The following is a 20,273-nucleotide window of genomic DNA, read 5'->3' as shown; positions in this document are numbered from 1 at the left end:
GAAATAGTACTCAAGTTATAGGCTTTTGAAAATTTCAAAGTAGAAAAGTTCCGCTTCCGTTTATCGGAAATCGCTCAAAAGTTGATACGGATCTACGATTTTTATATAATACTTATATATGAAATTTCATCAACCAAGCTATAACGGTACTCAAGTTATCGTGTTTACAGACTCACACACACACACACACATCCACACACACACATCCACACACACACATCCACACACACAGACATACGGACAAGATTGCAATACTACGTTTTTTCCAACTCAGGGAGCTGTAAAACGTCGAGATTTGCAAAAAAATCGATTTTCTTTGCACGATTACAGACTTTCTATATACTTCGTATATACTAGAAAGTAAAAAACAGTGTATTGCACTATGATAAAGCCGACAACTGTTTGAAAGGAAAATTTATCAAGCGAATGTTTACTAGAATGATGTGATTCATATCATTTATTTGTTAAACCACGAGTTATGTATTATAGTTTATGTGTGTAGGTGGGGTGTGTGTGTGGTGGGGGGGGGGGGGGGCTGGTTCCTAGAAATGTTAATTATAGCCTGTATAAATTGTGGTGACTTATGATAATGTTATGTGAGGTGGGGCTGGGCATAAAGATTGAAGAATGTCCCAGCTTTTATTTTACCACATGACACTCAAGTAGACATGACACTTCTATAACAAATATACACAGTAGACATGACACTTCTATAACAAATATACAAAGTAGACATGACACTTCTATAAAAAATATACACAGTAGAAATGACACTTCTATAACAAATATACAAAGTAGACATGACACTTCTATAACAAATATACAAAGTAGACATGACACTTCTATAACAAATATACACAGTAGAAATGACACTTCTATAACAAATATACAAAGTAGACATGACACTTCTATAACAAATGTACAAAGTAGACATGACACTTCTATAACAAATATACAAAGTAGACATGACACTTCTATAACAAATATACACAGTAGAAATGACACTTCTATAACAAATATACAAAGTAGACATGACACTTCTATAACAAATATACAAAGTAGACATGACACTTCTATAACAAATATACACAGTAGACATGCCACTTCTATAACAAATATACAAAGTAGACATGACACTTCTATAACAAATATACACAGTAGACATGACACTTCTATAGCAAATATACACAGTAGACATGACACTTCTATAACAAATATACACAGTAGACATGACACTTCTATAACAAATATAAAAAGTAGACATGACACTTCTATAACAAATATACAAAGTAGACATGACACTTCTATAACAAATATACACAGTAGAAATGACACTTCTATAACAAATATACAAAGTAGACATGACACTTCTATAACAAATATACAAAGTAGACATGACACTTCTATAACAAATATACAAAGTAGACATGACACTTCTATAACAAATATACAAAGTAGACATGACACTTCTATAACAAATATACACAGTAGACATGACACTTCTATAGCAAATATACACAGTAGACATGACACTTCTATAACAAATATACACAGTAGACATGACACTTCTATAACAAATATAAAAAGTAGACATGACACTTCTATAACAAATATACACAGTAGACATGACACTTCTATAACAAATATACACAGTAGACATGACACTTCTATAACAAATATACAAAGTAGACATGACACTTCTATAACAAATATACAAAGTAGACATGACACTTCTATAACAAATATAAAAAGTAGACATGACACTTCTATAACAAATATACACAGTAGACATGACACTTCTATAACAAATATACACAGTAGACATGACACTTCTATAACAAATATACACAGTAGACATGACACTTCTATAACAAATATACACAGTAGACATGACACTTCTATAACAAATATACACAGTAGACATGACACTTCTATAACAAATATACAAAGTAGACATGACACTTCTATAACAAATATACACAGTAGACATGACACTTCTATAACAAATATAAAAAGTAGACATGACACTTCTATAACAAATATACACAGTAGACATGACACTTCTATAACAAATATACACAGTAGACATGACACTTCTATAACAAATATACACAGTAGACATGACACTTCTATAACAAATGTACAAAGTAAACGTTCCATTTCTATAACAAATGTCCACACGTTTCTGATACCAGAAGTTTACCTGACTAGAAATATACCGGAATTTAGAATTATCTACTACTTTTTTTGCTTACCAAAATAGAAATGGATTGAGGTGTTTGTGTTTTTATTTTCATTTTTACTTATCAGAGATATTGATCGTTGCCTCTTAACTTACAAAGAATAGAAATAACATTTGTATTAAAACTTATGTCACTAGGTAAACCAGATATGCAGAGGCGTAGCGAGGGGGGGGGCAGGGGGGACGTATGTCCCCGGGCGACGACCTTAGGGGGGGGGGGCGCAAAATTGAAAGTTTGAGGGGGGGAGGTGCAAAAAAAAGTTCGAGGGGGGGGGGTGCAAATCGAAAGTTTGAGGGGGGGGGGGGAGTGCAAATCGAAAGTTTGAGTGGGGGGTGCAAACCAAAAGTTCGAGGGGGGTGCAAATCGAAAGTTTGTCCCCGGGCGCCGGGAAGGGTCGCTACGCCTCTGCACATATGTACTATTTTTTATGTAGCCTATTCTACGTTGATGATTGGCTCGAATTCGGGACAGAGATTTGATGTTGGGGAAGGAAGGGGGTGTCGGGTGTGTTCCTCAATAAATGACGACACGTTACACACGAAAAGAAGGGGATGGGGGATAAGACTATTTTGACTATGCATGGTGCGGGGGTTGGTGCTTCAATAAATGAAACGTAATATTTAAAATACATATTTTAAGTATTTTTTTAAAAATAAGTATGCAAAATGAATTGTGTGTTAGATGTATGCTTATTTTGTTTTTAGGGGGGGGGGGGTGGACGAAATTCATGACATCATATTAGGTGAGTTTAAGCGCGACGTCAAATATCCAAAGTGTTACAGTTTCTTTATCTTTCTTCTGTGCCCTATATATTTTTTCCCCAGCATTAACCCAAACCCGATTTAAACAGTTGTGAGATAACGTACATAACACCGGTTACAATCAGAGTATTTCATGCATCTCTTCGTCTAAGCACCCCCCCCCCCCCTACCCGGACGAAATACATAAATTTATAGGCTATAGAAATATACACTTTACCTCTCCCCCTCCCATTCGGAAATTTCAGTTTGGCTTCCCCCCCCCCCCCCACCCCCCAATCTCGGGAGAAAAACGTCTGAAAAGAAACACTGATTAGAATCCATGAAATGTTTTTAAAAAGTTTACCTAATCCAATTTTAACTCTCAAGTCTAGCCAAAAATAGCTCTCGCTTGAATTTGAAATTATCTCTATGTCGAGGTGGGGGGGGGGGGGAATTGTCGTTATTCTAGAACAGAAAAAAAAGTCCTCTAAAGAAAGGACTCACCCTCCACTCCACCCACCTTCCAACATACACCCTCACGTAAAAAGCATTTAGTCAGAACAAAGCTCATGTAAATTATCGTCTAACAGCGGACGTTGATCCCTGCCGTCATTGATAGAAAGCTCAAGCGAGTACACGGAAACCTATCAATACTCCAGTTCAAGTAGAAGTAGATCTACTTTACTTTTCTATTCGTCTACAAAATCTGGGTTCTAGATTTTACCCCCTGACATTTAGGCCAACGTTTAATTTAATTACAATTTAAAGCCGATCTTGATTTATTTTTTTTTTTTATTTCAAGCGTTACAGTCTAAACGGCTCGACCTTGACCTATTCGATATCGCCCAAGCTTCATTGGGTGACCTACATATCGTTACACAATGCACACATCTTATATTAAATCACCCAATGCGGTTAGTTCTAGGTCACGTGACAGCCTCGCAATGCCGAGACGGCGTTGATTTCTTTATCGAGCAAACAGAAAAAAACAAAAACAAAAGAGGATGGAGGGGGGGGGGGGGGGTTGAAAGAAATAGAAATCGAAACACAATCATTAAACTCGTTAACCTGATTTAAATTCTTGAATTCTAGGGGTATGTTTGTTTTGTCTGGCAGGATGTCAGAGGTCAATGCAGGTCATCGGGTCACTGTGGCATTGATCTCTGTGCTAGTCGATGCAGGAAGAAACGTCAGACTCTACCCGGGTAACCCTGACCTTCTATCCGAGCATTTCGATAAAAGTTGTTTGTTATTTTTTTTCTAATATATATTTCCGTTTGCCGACTACTTTTATTTTTTTCTGCAAACGTATCCAAAAAAAAGTATGGTGCTTAAAAAGTATCATATATATATATATATATATATATATATATATATATATATATATATATATATATATATATATATATATATATATATATATATATATATATATATATATATATATATTTAAGTTCTTACATTTTCAGTAATTTAGAATTTTAGAATCTATCTGTGTTGTGTCAGAATTAAAAAGTTAAAAAAAAATAATATTTTTCTGCATTCCTAAACTATAAAGTCCTAATAAATGAAAAAGACCAAACTATGGTGAGCAAATGTGTCATAATTGTAAAATGTTACATTCTGGACGTAGTTTTAGACCCTATTTATCTGTGCATCAAATTTTTTAAGAATTCTGTTACTGGTAACATTTAGACAATATTTCTACCAGAAATAGTTAAAACTTTGGGTGGGGGGGGGGGGGGGAGTTGCCGTACCCGTACACTGAACGCTGAGGGCTTTTTGTCTGAAGTGAATACTGACAGGTTGAGGATTCCGTTGTCTCAGCAAAGACTTCAAGAAACGATGGCACTGATCATATGCCAGTTAAAATCTCCACCCGTTTCTGAAGCATAGGTTGCCAGTGGTTGTTCAGACACTTATCTTTACATCACCGGTGTGTGTACCTTTACATCACCGGTGTGTGTATCTTTACATCACCGGTGTGTGTATTGCCAGTGGTTGTTTAGATACTTACCTTTACATCACCGGTGTGTGTACCTTTACATCACTAGTGTGTGTATTGCCAGTGGTTGTTCAGACACTTACCTTTACATCATCGGTGTATGTGTTGCCAGTGGTTGTTCAGATACTTACCTTTACATCACCGATGTGTGTACCTTTACATCACAGGTGTGTGTATTGCCAGTGGTTGTTCAGATACCTACCTTTACATCACCGGTGTATGTATTGCTAGTGGTTGTTCAGATACTTACCTTTACATCACAGGTGTGTGTATTGCCAGTGGTTGTTCAGACACTTACCTTTACATCACAGGTGTGTGTACCTTTACATCACAGGTGTGTGTATTGCCAGTGGTTGTTCAGATACTTACCTTTACATCACCGGTGTGTATTGATCACGCTTGGTTGGACTACAGGTGTATGCTGCCGTAAACTACACATGATTTCCTGCATGGCTGTAAGACACAACAATCGATAAGGTCTGTCAGTTTCCTGGATTGTAGTTCAAGACACCGTGAAATGTAATAAGGCAGCGGTGTCACAATGCGTGGGCAGATGGAATTTATATAGTAAACATACACTTTTACTATTGTCCGCCCCCCCCCCCCCCCGGAAAATGTAGACCCCCCCCCCGAAAATAACAAGTGCCCCCCCCCCGGGAGAAAGAAGTCTGTACGAAACAATGGGCGTGGGAGGGGAGGTGTGCTGACTGCACCGGGTGACACCATAAAGAAGGGTGAGACCGTGGTAAATTGTAAAACTTTACTTACAAAATCAATATATCGTCAAGGTTAAGTTGGTTAAATCAATAATATAGAGCCAACTACATTATGACATGTACTTAAACATACCAATTATGTGTGTGGTGGTGTGTGTGTGGGGGGGGGGTCTGCTGTGAAGCCAACTACATTATGACATGTACTTAAACATACCAATTATGTGTGTGGTGGTGTTGTGTGTGTGTGTGTGGGGGGGGTCTGCTGTGGAGCAAACTACATTATGACATGTACTTAAACATACCAATTATGTGTGTTATGGTGGTGTGTGTGTGTGGGGGGGGGTCTGCTATGAAGCCAACTACATTATGACATGTACTTAAACATACCAATTATGTGTGTTATGGTGGTGTGTGTGTGTGGGGGGGGTCTGCTGTGAAGCCAACTACATTATGACATGTACTTAAACATACCAATTATGTGTGTTATGGTGGTGTGTGTGTGGGGGGGGGGGGGTCTGCTATGAAGCCAACTACATTATGACATGTACTTAAACATACCAATTATGTGTGTTATGGTGGTGTGTGTGTGGGGGGGGGGGGTCTGCTATGAAGCCCACTACATTATGACATGTACTTAAACATACCAATTATGTGTGTTATGGTGGTGTGTGTGTGGGGGGGGGGGGGTCTGCTGTGGAGCAAACTACATTATGACATGTACTTAAACATACCAATTATGTGTGTTGTGGTGGTGTGTGTGTGTGGGGGGGGGTCTGCATTGGAGCCAACTACATTATGACATGTGCTTAAAAACTATATGTGTGGTGGGGGGGGGGTCTGGTGTGTAGGACACATACCTGGAGTGTAGAAGACTTCTGATTGCGAGAGATCGGGTTGTAGAGCTCTTGGCTACTAACTCGAACGTTTCGAGTTCGGATCTTGGTCCGGACTTGAGTCTGCAGGGAAAGTAAAGACGGCTGGGCATAGTGCTTCATATGTCGAGGAAAAGAAACGTGAACTCTACTTCATATGTCATACGGATTGTTAGTTCTGAAAAAGGAACGTCACTTTTTTAAAATCATTCCAGTAGATAAGATATAATTAATTAGTATAAATTATTATTATTCGCTTTTACGCAATAGTACTTATACAAATATTTGATACTCGATTCTCACATTTCTAAAACGTGCTGCTCGATACCCATAATAACTATTTGATACTTAATACTTGCAGTAATAATATTTGATTCTTCATATCTGCAAAAAAAAAAAAATATTTGATACTTCCACTGATAATATTTTATACTCGATACCAACAGTTATTGTTCGATATACAATATCCGTAATAATAATATTTGACTTTCGATACCTTGAACAATGGTATGATATACTCGATACCCACAGTGACAATATGTGAAACGCCTGCAATGATAATAGTTATATTCGATACCCTCAGTAATGACAGATTACTACATTTTTAAACTCGATACCAAAAATGTTAACTTTTAACAATTGTTTTCTAGCTATGTACAGTAAATTAAATTAATCCTCCAGCCCTTGCGTGATGTTGCCATTTAAACTGTTGTCATTTTTTTTTACTCAAAACAAAACTAATTAAATGTTGCATGTAGTGTAGTTATACAAACGTGTTACGCAATCATTTGGCACATGCTGCTAAGCCTGGAAACATTCATCAGTGAAATAAATGTCTAGACATGAATTTTTAATAGATGGATAATGTTACACATTTCGGTGCCAGCCAAAACTAGGGGGTGGGGTTAGGGGGAGGTAGGGGTGGATTTATGAATGGTGGAGGGGTGGATTTATAGTGGAGGGGTGGATTTATCGAGGAAAGGGTGGATTTATAGTGGAGGGGGTGGACTTATGGTGGAGGGGGTGGATTTATGGTGGAGGGGTAGATTTATGGTGGAGGGGGTGAATTTATAGTGGGGGGGGGGGTGGATTTATGGTGGAGGGGGTGGACATGGTGGAGGGGGTGGACTTATGGTGGAGGGGTGGATATATGGTGGAGAGGTTAATATGTGGTGAGGTTGAGGTGGAACTCAGTGATATATAGAGGGTCCAACTATTGGGAAACCCCCAAGTTAGTAGAAAATGGTGTATGGTTATGTGATCTTTGTATAATAAGTAGAAGGTAGGTTTAATTTTAGCAATAGTAGATGGTAGGTTTAATTTTCAGCAATAGTAGAGGGTAGGTTTAATTTTAGCAATATTATATGGTAGGTTTAAGTGTAGAACCCATTTTACATTAGATGTTCAAGTATCACCAATGGACAAAAACTGTATCAAGAAGATCTACATGTACCACCCACCACATAGTCTCACCATTTGGGTTACCCTAAGTTTGTCCATGGTGTATATTATGTCTGTGTGGCCGTTCAACATATATCTGATACAGGAGGGTTTTTTTTAAATTAGCATTCACCGGTGGCTAATACGAATGAGCCGTCCACTTGCGTTAAGACATACTGGCCGTCCACTTTTGTCGATACAAACACTGGCTGCCGTCCAAATCGTGTGACGTCATGGACTTCTGCTCTCGGTAAATATTAATGGCACCCCGTGCTCCAACACCAGCCGGCCCCAACTTTTGGCTTCAACATCACACTGGGGACCCGGACATCAGACCAAGATCTCGTTAGAGGACACCCCCCCCTCTCTCTCTCTTCCCAGCGGCGGATTAAGATGGGGGCTGACCCGGCTACACCCCAGGGCCCTCGGATTTTTTGCCCCCTCCCTCAAGCTTATCAATATAAGTTAAGTTAATTTTTCTAATGTTCTATCTAAACAGTGTTCCGCGTAGTAATTTTTGACCTGGATAAAATATCAATTCTTTGAACAAAATAAAATTCAATTATTTTTCAGGTGTTACCATTTAAATATTGATTGCTCTTGATCCTTTATTAATAGCCGGTGTGGTCAGGTCTTGAAAATTAATTAATGGATTATATTTATACAAACTCCAGTGTAAAAAAATGGTTCCGACGGGTTATATATATATATATATATATACATATTTGAACAAAGTAGATTTGTTACTTCCATGTATGACAGTAACGAAAATAAAGGCAACCTAAATCATATTGAAAAATATATAATCTTAACCACTGCATCCATTTTTACCAAGAAAATATCAAAAACGAAAACAAAAGTTTCTGCTTTAAAATAACTCAGACTGACAGCAAACTTTTCCCCCATATTACATTCAACTATATTACACACAACACACGACACACAAAACATACACCCCCCTTCCATTCAATGTTTGAAGCCGATTATGTGTTGTTGCAGCTAGTGTTGCTGAAACCAATGTTCATTTCAACCCAAAAACTAGGCGAAAGGAAAATTACTTTAAAATTCTCATGTGACAAGAATTTCAAAAATCGAAAATTTTCGCTCGCCCACTCCTAGTTACGCCTCTACCTAAGAGATGACATAAACCAAATATATATATATATATATATATATATATATATATATATATATATATATATATATATATATATATATCGTATCGCCAATACCGATACTTCAAATCTCTAACCAAATTCTAGCACTAATTCCAACCTGTTAAGTGTCATTATCGCCGGTTCTTGAGGTACCAATACAGCCAATCGATGAGACACGAAACGAATTAGCCCTCTGGCTAGACCTCCTATGTAAATGTAGCCCTTTTATGTACTAGTAGCTGTGATATTTTTCTTGGCTTTATGTGTACACAATGTGAGCTAGATTTGTATACATACATCAGGCGTTGTATTGAGTTAGAGATCTTGTGTACAAAGTGTGTGTATTTTTCCACCCGTGCATAAGACGTACCAAATATTTTATTTTTACAAGATGTGTACCAAATATCATTTTTAAAGTTCCCTTTAAAACCTGATGGTCTATGGGGCAAGTAGATGGATAGTTTAGTCAGCACTATGCCCAGCCGTCTTTATTTTCCCTCACGTTAGTTAGGTACCTATCATAGCTGGGTGGACTCAGGGACGTTCTACTGACATGAACCCGGATTCGAACTTGGAGACTTTCGGTTTAGCACGTCACGCCGTCCCACTGCATCTATATGTGTACAAAATATAATGTTTACAGATGTATGCTATATCTCGTGTGCGGAGTTGTGTACCAGCTTTGGTGTACAAAATGTGTACTAGCTCCGGCATGAAAGTGACACCACAATGTCTGTACTCTCCCTCGAGTGTACACGACGTGTATGTTCCACATGCGTACACAGTGTGTACAGACCCTTGGTGTGTACGTACATAGTGTGTACAGACCCTTGATGTGTAAGTACAAAGTGTACAGACCCTTGATGTGTAAGTACAAAGTGTACAGACCCTTGATGTGTAAGTACAAAGTGTACAGACCCTTGATGTGTAAGTACAAAGTGTACAGACCCTTGATGTGTAAGTACAAAGTGTGTACAGACCCTTGATGTGTACACGCCCCACGAGAAGACCATGAACAAGATCTCCAGGAGCCCCAACAACACAGTAACCAGCTAACGACCCACAGGGACCAGCTAACGACCCACAGGGACCAGCTAACGACCCACCCCACAGGGACCAGCTAACGACCCACAGTAACCAGCTAACGACCCACAGGGACCAGCTAACGACCCACAGGGACCAGCTAACGACCCACCCCACAGGGACCAGCTAACGACCCACAGGGACCAGCTAACGACCCACAGGGACCAGCTAACGACCCACCCCACAGGGACCAGCTAACGACCCAAAGGGACCAGCTAACGACCCACAGGGACCAGCTAACGACCCACAGGGACCAGCTAACGACCCACAGGGACCAGCTAACGACCCACAGGGACCAGCTAACGACCCACATGGACCAGCTAACGACCCACAGGGACCAGCTAACGACCCACAGGGACCAGCTAACGACCCACAGGGACCAGCTAACGACACACATGGACCAGCTAACGACACACAGGGACCAGCTAACGACCCACAGGGACCAGCTAACGACCCACAGGGACCAGCTAACGACCCACAGGGACCAGCTAACGACCCACAGGGACCAGCTAACGACACACATGGACCAGCTAACGACACACAGGGACCAGCTAACGACACACAGGGACCAGCTAACGACCCACAGGGACCAGCTAACGACCCACAGGGACCAGCTAACGACCCACAGGGACCAGCTAACGACCCACAGGGACCAGCTAACGACCCACAGGGACCAGCTAACGACCCACAGGGACCAGCTAACGACACACATGGACCAGCTAACGACACACAGGGACCAGCTAACGACACACAGGGACCAGCTAACGACCCACATGGACCAGCTAACGACACACAGGGACCAGCTAACGACCCACAGGGACCAGCTAACGACACACAGGGACCTATCTTGTCTTCATGTCAGACAATTAGCACCAAAGCAAGTGCTAATTGCAATTTTTTTCTCCACGTTGGCGGCCCAAGGAAATGGCACCCCCCCCCTTGTCACTCTCATTTTTCAGACACGTGACACGTCCATGACATCAATGCCATGCTGTCAGCTGTCATTAAATAGGGCAGCTACCTCCAGCGAAGCTAACATTTGATAGGTAATGCTTACCTTACACGCATACACAACACACATGCACACACTCAAACAAACGAATACACACACAACACACATACACAACCATATATATATATATATGTGTGTGTGTGTGTGTGTGTGTGTGTGTGTGTGTGTGTGTGCGTGCGTGTGGGATGCGTGTGCGTGTGCGTGTGTGTGTGGTGGAGGACGATCTTGCTATGCTTGCATCTAATCAGTTTATTTGCTTATTTTTTTATAATTTATATAAGAAACTACCTCTTCTGTTCTATAGATTATATTTAGAAGTCTTCTTTGACTGTATGACTGTATAGTTCTTGAAGTATAACCACGACAGGTTTGTCCAGTTCAATTTGTAAAGAAATTAACTTTTAGGCTGGGACACGGTTGAAGTTTTTCCGAGCGTTCCAACTCATCCGTGTTATGTGACCTACTAGAAAAGTCTTGTGTAGATCCAGACCGGATTAACCAGTGGTGCATTAATTGGATCTGGGTAAACATAGATTAACAACGGAACCAGCGATGCATTAATTTTAACTGGCTGAAAATAGGAGCAAGTTTGTTTTGGTTTTTTTTATCTACAAACGGAGGTCACTGTTGTATCTGTGTATGAGTTTGAGTTGCATAATCAGTTTAAAAAACATAAACAGAAGATCCGACAAAATTAGTTGATTTGATATTTCTAAGGCTCAATGAATTCTGAAATGTATCATTTATTGCAATAATTAAGTTTTGTTACCTTTTCAGCTATTCCCAGCTGCTTAGTCAAGTCCAAGTACGTCAATGGACGCCATCCCCCCTCCCCCTTTTCCTTATCAATAAGATATCGTGTCGGCGCCCTTGAGTTTATTACTTTTACACACACACACAAATCAAGTAGTACAATTTAATGTATTAGTGGCTTCCTAGATATCTCCTTTATGAAAAAAAAACCTGTATCTAAATCTTAACTGTCAATATTTTACAGTTTTATCAGTACAAACAGATAATAACTTTCAGTATGTTGAAAACAAGCCAGTGACAATTTTTGGCATTCTCGCTATTGATTCAAGTGAATGAGTATTTTGTCCGATATAGTGGCAGAAGACTTGATCTCTATCACGTAGTTGATGTGATATTATTTCATAAAACAAGCATTGTAAACTCTTTACCCACTCCATTCCCTACACAACCCTATGTAACATTTCCAAACAACCCTTAGGGGCGTAGCAAGGTTTTGGGCGAAGGGGGGAGCGGCGGATGTAAAAATCGGCTAGTTTAAATTTATTTCAATGCATACAATTTAAGAAAAAGGCGCCGGTTTACAAAAAAAATGTTCTGAGGGGGAAGGGGGCGGTCACTCCCTTTGCTCCCCTGCTGCATACGCCCCTGATCCTCCTCTTGTATAATACTTAGAGTAACTCACACAAGAACTATAATACAATTTCTTACTACACTTAGTCTATAAATAATGCAGTAATGTAATTCACAAAATAAATTAGGGAATCGCATAAATTAGGAGAAGAAAAAAAACACCCCAGGCTACGCCACTGATATTCTATTCCAAGTGTATTGGAAAGGGGGGCTGGGGTGGAAAACAGGTGCTATTGACACCCTAGCCTACAATACAGTGGCTATATTTTATAATCCTTCAAATATATGTTCTTGACGATTGACAGTAAACAGACATAGTGGAAAAAAAAATTTCGCCTATTTCTAAAAAGTCATACACCTGACAAACTGGAAACCACAGTCCGGTTTGTCCATGAAGTTGGACTTGTTGTCTAATTCCTCCACCATATTCAAAAATTAAGAACGAAGAAGAAGAAGAAGCCAGTGTCAGTTTAAGTGCTGTGGTGGCTTGTGTCAGGTTTGTTTCTCTGCTACACAATCGTGTCAGTCACACGTGTGTCAGTGTTTTAACCTCACATCAGCATTTACATGTTTACGAAACAGCAAGCTCAGCTGAAGTGAAATAAAAATTAAAAAAAAAAAAACAGATCACGTGACATCAATACGCTTCAAGGATAGGCCACTCTCATGGTGCCATTCACAAGTCACTGCACGTGATCGACTTGAGTGATGGCGGCCTGCTGTGGTGGTTAAGGGAGGGCGGGGCAGTCTTGTAGACGCGCTCAGTTGGCCAAGGGTGACCGTAGATCATGATTTATATTAGGATAAAATAATAACAATCGCTTAATTAACCACCCCACCAATAACTCAACCACACCACCAGTAGCTTAACCACACAGCCACACCACCTGGTAGCTTAACCACACCACCAGTAGCTTAACCACACCACCAATAATTCAACCACAGAGCTAGTAATGCAACCACACCACCTTATAAAACAAGCACACAGCCACACCACCAGTAGCTCAACCACACCACCAATAACTCAAGCACATAGCCACACCACCAGTAGCTCAACCACACCACCAGTAACTCAACCACAAAACCAGTTAATCAACCATACAGCAATCAACCATACAGTCACAAATCTAAACCACACCACCAGTAACCCAAGTACACAGCCACACCACTAAAACTAGTACATCCACATCATCAGCTGTTTTACCACAAGACTAAATAGATTGCACTTTACACCTCTGTGAAAAATTCAAATTTGTGAGACCATCAATACACAGTTTTTAATTTTGTGCAATAGGCATTCTGTGTATTGATTCCACATCAAAGTTAAGCTCAATAATTATGAAACACTTATGAGTTTTCACAAAAGTGAACAAGTTCTCTATGAATGAAATCACCCATACATGGAGACCCCCACAATGGGGGATTCTATTGTTCCACAACTTTGATGTAAAGATTAATGAGGTGATCTTGAGATAATTAGATGGGTGATACAGGGGATAACATCAGCAACTGCTCTACGTAGGCAATCTACTTCTCTTCCATATCACAGGGCCCTCTACTTCAGGGCTTTCATTATTATTGTCACCAAGTAATAGTGTTGTTCAACTACCGGCAACCACACTGCTAATTATTGTGATGAATATTGTCCAATCCTAAAGCTAATTATTGTGATGAATATTGTCCAATCCTAAAGCTAATTATTGTGATGAATATTGTCCAATCCTAAAGCTAATTATTGTGATGAATATTGTCCAATCCTAAAGCTAATTATTGTGATGAATATTGTCCAATCCTAAAGCTAATTATTGTGATGAATATTGTCCAATCCTAAAGCTAATTATTGTGATGAATATTGTCCAATCCTAAAGCTAATTATTGTAATGAATATTGTCCAATCCTAAAGCTAATTATTGTGATGAATATTGTCCAATCCTAAAGCTAATTATTGTGATGAATATTGTCCAATCCTAAAGCTAATTATTGTGATGAATATTGTCCAATCCTAAAGCTAATTATTGTGATGAATATTGTCCAATCCTAAAGCTAATTATTGTGATGAATATTGTCCAATCCTAAAGCTAATTATTGTGATGAATATTGTCCAATCCTAAAGCTAATTATTGTGATGAATATTGTCCAATCCTAAAGCTAATTATTGTGATGAATATTGTCCAATCCTAAAGCTAATTATTGTGATGAATATTGTCCAATCCTAAAGCTAATTATTGTGATGAATATTGTCCAATCCTAAAGCTAATTATTGTGATGAATATTGTCCAATCCTAAAGCTAATTATTGTGATGAATATTGTCCAATCCTAAAGCTAATTATTGTGATGAATATTGTCCAATCCTAAAGCTAATTATTGTGATGAATATTGTCCAATCCTAAAGCTAATTATTGTGATGAATAACAGCCACAATTAATTATGTAGATGAATTACAGCCACAGCTTATTACTTAAGTGAATTATAGCCAGAGCTAATTATTGTGTTGGAATGGCGTGGTCTAATGGTAGAGCGTTTGGCTGCTAGCCGGAAGGCCTCTAGTTTGGATCTCCTCAGCTTAGACTTGTGACTGTAGGACATCCCTGACTCCACCCAGCTCTGATGGTATCTAACTTAGGCTGGGGAAAGTAAAGTCGGCTGAGCATAATGCTGACCACACCCTTTACGGGCCGAGGTCAAGATACATGTACTCTACTTCATCTGCCCAATGGATGGCAAAGTCAAATTTTTCTGTTAAATTTAAGCCACATTTAATCATCTGGTTTAATTACAACCACACAGCTAATTATTGTGCACAATTAAAGCCATGCAGATAATAATATTTTTGCTGAATCAGTTTCAAGTATCTGATGCGGTGATGTTGATGTGACAATTAACTTATCTTCACCAAGCAGCAGATCTTACATTATCCACTGGACATCTATTGATGTTGTAGGTATTACACATCCCACCCTGCACAGCCTTGCGTAAACTCTAATTATAAATGTATATCAGCCACTTGACAGGATTTGAATAGAAGCGTGTATGTGTACGCTACATACAGCTGTTTCACAACAAGGTTAATACAGGTGGCTGGATATTGTTGTAGTGTCAACATTAAACATATCAGCTCTACTTCCTCTGCCCAACTGACTTTCAGATGTATGCTGGCCAGTATGAATACAGTATATTGTTCAAAAGTCTATTATATACTTTTGAACAAACTTTTTGACCATCAATGTCAACACAGAGGAGATGACTTTGTCAGTGACAGTGCCTGAAGTTGGATGCTGTCATCAATTACAGCTTCCCATATCACATGGCTCATGTGCCATCATCAAATACTAGAGCACTCAAAAAGTTTTAACTTCTAACATTTCTTGAAATAGATATCCCCTCCCCCATGACCAGTATTTGGGTCGATTTAGTTAGTAATTTTGTTTTTTCAGGCCGTAGGGTAGGGGTGGGGGGTGTCATGTCACTTCTCTTGACTCATATTCTAGTGAACATGTAAATCTTGTGACTGACACTCACTGACAGTATATTTCTATGTACTTGTATGGTTAGTTCTAACCATATGTCAGGAAAATTTGTTTAACATTAAAAATTATAGACAGACATAATTTTTTAAAATATAAGTAAATTTTAAAAATTGTATGCTTTGTTTTGCTCATTGTATGTGATGTGTGAGTTATGGCCATTGTATGTGATGGGTGAGTTATGGCCATTGTATGGGATGGGTGAGTTATGGCCATTGTACATGACAGTTGAGTTATGGCCATTGTATGTGATGGGTGAGTTATGGCCATTGTATGGGATGGGTGAGTTATGGCCATTGTAATAATTGTATGTGATGGGTGAGTTATGGCCATTGTATGTGACAGTTGAGTTATGGCCATTGTATGGGATGGGTGAGTTATGGCCATTGTACATGACAGTTGAGTTATGGCCATTGTATGTGATGGGTGACTTGTTGCTGCTGTACAACAAAGTACTATCATGCCTAGAGTATAAAATTTCTTCTACTAGAAACATCATGATTCCCCTGTTTGTTATTTTAATATTTAAAACATGTGTTCCCATGAGAGTGCTAAACCACGACTTAACCAGCTGTGTGTCCCAGCCATACCACATTTTATTATCTTACATACACAGTCAAAGTGACACACAAACACCAGTCAATGGTACATAAAGACATAATTTATATGATAAAATATTTAAATAATGCGGGTATTAAAATTATTAGTGGACGTATTCTGCTGCGACTGACTGCCAGTGGAGTAGTTCATGCTCTGCTGCTGGTTGTTCCCTCCCCCCTGCATGGTGTGGACTCCATGCTGAAATCAACAAGAAACAAGTCTAAAGAAAGAAACATTTTGCATAACATCTTGCCAGATCAACTATTTCTTATACAAGTCTAAATAAAGAAACACATTGCATGACAACTTGCCAGATCAACTATTTCGTAAACAAGTCTAAATAAAGAAACATTTTTCATTACATCTTGCCAGGATCAACTATTTAGGATAGTGATACTGATCAATCTATTCTTGCCATAGATATAAAAGTTTAAATAAATAAAAAAACGTTTAAAATCATACCATAACCAGCTTTTATAAAATAGTGATACTGATTATTCTATAGCCGTAATATGTTAAATTTTAAACTTAAAAATAAACAACATAGCTTTAAAGAGCCAGGTTCAATTTTTTTTTTATAGTAATGCTGATTGTTCTATTTTTTCCATAAAATACAAAATTTAAAAAAAGTAACACAATTGCACAAATAATGCCAGCATCTGCTTTTTGAATAGAGAATTTTTTTTTTCAATCTTGACATGAAATACAAAATTTTGTTACATACACTGAGTTTTAGATGTCATGCAACAGGCTGATCACCTGAATTTTTTTTTGTTAAACTTGGCGCTTGTTTACAATGTGATAAATAACAAATGCCAAACGAATTATTTTTACTTCCATCCAAACAATAATTTTTAACAGTGTTTGAAGATTTTGTTTCTTTTTTGTTTTTTAAATTAATTCAGTAATTATTTTTAAATAAACAAAATTTAACAGTAATAGATCTAGTTCAAAACCAACTATAATTTGTTTTTAAAAAGTTATATTTTAAAATACCAGTTACTCAACAAACAAACAAAAAAGTTAATAAAAAAAATAAAAGCAACTGATTAGAAAATGTAGTAACACAATGTTAACCATTGGTCAAAAAAAAAAATTGACCGCTGAATAAATAACTACCCAAGTTTGAGAGGACAAAACACCAGACAATTGCTGATGATAGAGGGAGTTATGGCTGGAATAAATCTGGAAAAAATAATTCAGATAGAGGGAACGATGGAAAGGAATAAATCTGTGAAAAAATAATTCAGATAGAGGGAGCTATGGCTGAAATTAATCTGGAAAAAAGAATTCATATTGAGCAGTAGCGTAGCGGGGGTGAAGGGGGGGGGGGGCATATGTCCCCGGGCGCCGACCTTAGGGGGCGCCAAAATGGGTTGGAAAAATAAATTGAAAGGTTGAGGGGGGTGCAAATCGAAAGTTTGAGGGGGGGTGCAAATCGAAAGTTTGAGGGGGGGGGGGGGGTGCAAATTGAAATCTCGAGGGGGGGTGGGTGCAAATCGAAAAGTTTGTCCCTGGGCGCCGGGAAGGGTCGCTACGCCTCTGATATTGAGGGTACGATGGAAAGGAATAAATCTGTGAAAAAATCATTCAGATCAAGGGAACGGTGGCTGGAATAAAACTATGAAAAAAAAAAGATTTATATAAAAGGGGACTTATTGTCTTGTGCTGCTTAAGGAAAGTAACTAGTTAATCCAATCATCATTTTTGTCTAATTAATGAGCAACAAATATTGTGTGCTAGTCTCCAAGGTGGTCTGACAGTTTTTATATCTAACATGTTAATGCAGAAAAATAGTTCCTTGTGTATTATGACAATGTAATGTGTGTGTATTATAACTTTAATGTGTAAGTATTATAACAATGTAATGTGGCTGTTCCTAACATTTTCTAAAATGTACCATGACAATGTAATGTTTGTAACTTTCCATATAAAAAATATAAATTGTACAAAATCGGAGCATCAAAAGACAAAACACAGCATTTTTTTAAATGTACTAAGACAATATAATGTTTGTAACTTTCCATTAAAAAATATAAATTGTACGCCACTGAAGCATCAAAAGACAGCTGACCTGGTATTCCCCTGAGACCAGAGAGTTGTTGCTGCTGGTTGGTGCCATACGAGGACGTTTGGCTGGCGGCTGGTTGTGATCTGAACCTCCCCCACCTGCTGTCTGTTGCTGGAATGAGATCAACACAATTTTTGTTTAATAACACCAACAAAATTGCCTACACTTTTTTATGAATGTTCAGACTCTACTTCATTCAGTCCTTGACTTACAACCAACCCCACTATGAACATTAAATAAAACAAAAACAAAAGAAAAATCCTGATTTATATTTAAATTTGTAAAATTGGACCAACTATTGGAAAAACTATTTCTTTCATCATACACTCTTGTAAAATTTAATGATGTTTGCTTATAACTCTTCCCTGTTACAGTCACACGCACCTATAATTTATAAGTAGTAACAGAGGTCTAGCTGGTAACAAGATTTTGAAGATACGGAACTCAGAAAAATATTATTTTTTTTACATCTTTTCATTGTTTATTTTCTGCAACTATTTTAAAGTTTAAACATTGCCTCAATATGGAAGCTTCAATACAAATACTGAGAATAGAACTTAAAAAAAAAAACAACCTCTGATAATGAATTAGGCTTAGATTATTATGTAAAAATAATTGATATAAAAAAAGAAAGCAGATTGAGTGACAATGTTGAAATTTTTTTGCATTTAAAATAATTTTAACATTATTTTTATTTCCTTCTTGTAAATCATTGTACCATTTTGACACTTATGAGATGAATCAAGCCAATTTCAAGTATACTGCTATTTGCTTTTATTTTTAATACATGTGGATACATTTTAGTTGTTAAAAAAGTATCATGTGGTTCAAATAATGCTTTGTCATCATTGTTGGTCATATGTATGGGAAGTAAACACTTTAATAGCTAGGTAACAAAGGGTAAAAAGAGTGATAACTCTTACTAGTTTTATGTTTACTGCCTGTGACAGAAAGGATCACATAACTTAAATAAATTACTATAAAATGTAAAATATAGCACAATACTATGGCCATGATCACAATACAATTCAGAGTTCAAGTAGTAGCCTCCCCTATCTTACCTTGTTAGTGTCTGACTTATCTTCGTTGTCATCGTCTGATATAAACTCTCTTTTAGGATATGGAATGGGCATCCCTTCAAATACACTGTTCAATAATGACAAAATTAACACAAACAGAAGAATAAATAGCAAGATGCTAAAGATAAAAATAAACACCAGGAAATTTTGTGCTTCTAAAAACAGAACTCACTCTGCACACGGTGTTGGTTCCTCAGAGAAATAAGGATCTTTCATTGCCTGCTCTGATGAGATTCTTTTGGTGGGGTCCATGGTCAGCAACTTCTGGAGCTGGACACAAACATGTTCAATGTTGTTTAAGTCTTGTATTTAAAATGTTAAACAATGATGGGCCTAACTTCACACGG

The 20,273-nt window shown here is 38.1% G+C and overlaps 2 protein-coding genes across 3 annotated transcripts in view; one reads left to right on the top strand and one right to left on the bottom strand.

Moving 5' to 3' along the window:
* Window positions 1–12,063, top strand: part of LOC131933846 (DNA-directed RNA polymerase II subunit RPB1-like) — a 31,270-nt gene extending 19,207 nt beyond the window's left edge. The window contains exons 2-3 of the mRNA XM_059290382.1: window positions 10,376–11,113; window positions 12,046–12,063. Of these exons, the coding sequence (XP_059146365.1) occupies window positions 10,376–11,113; window positions 12,046–12,063 (756 nt within the window). The remainder of the gene's footprint in view (window positions 1–10,375; window positions 11,114–12,045) is intronic.
* A 4,759-nt stretch (window positions 12,064–16,822) lies between these two features.
* LOC131933847 (cyclin-dependent kinase 8) lies at window positions 16,823–20,196 on the bottom strand (the record flags this gene model as incomplete). Of its 2 annotated transcripts, XM_059290383.1 has the most annotated exon segments (5): window positions 16,823–16,974; window positions 17,896–17,961; window positions 18,851–18,958; window positions 19,909–19,993; window positions 20,099–20,196. In XM_059290383.1, coding segments are annotated over 5 exon segments (477 nt in total), but the record flags the coding sequence as incomplete, so codon positions are not given.
* Between the last annotated feature and the right edge of the window lie 77 nt (window positions 20,197–20,273).

Source organism: Physella acuta, unplaced genomic scaffold (assembly GCF_028476545.2).
Source record: "Physella acuta isolate Inbredline_101_S28 unplaced genomic scaffold, ASM2847654v3 ptg002649l, whole genome shotgun sequence".
Classification (NCBI taxonomy): domain Eukaryota; kingdom Metazoa; phylum Mollusca; class Gastropoda; family Physidae; genus Physella; species Physella acuta.
This window is presented reverse-complemented; position numbering and strand designations above follow the sequence as displayed.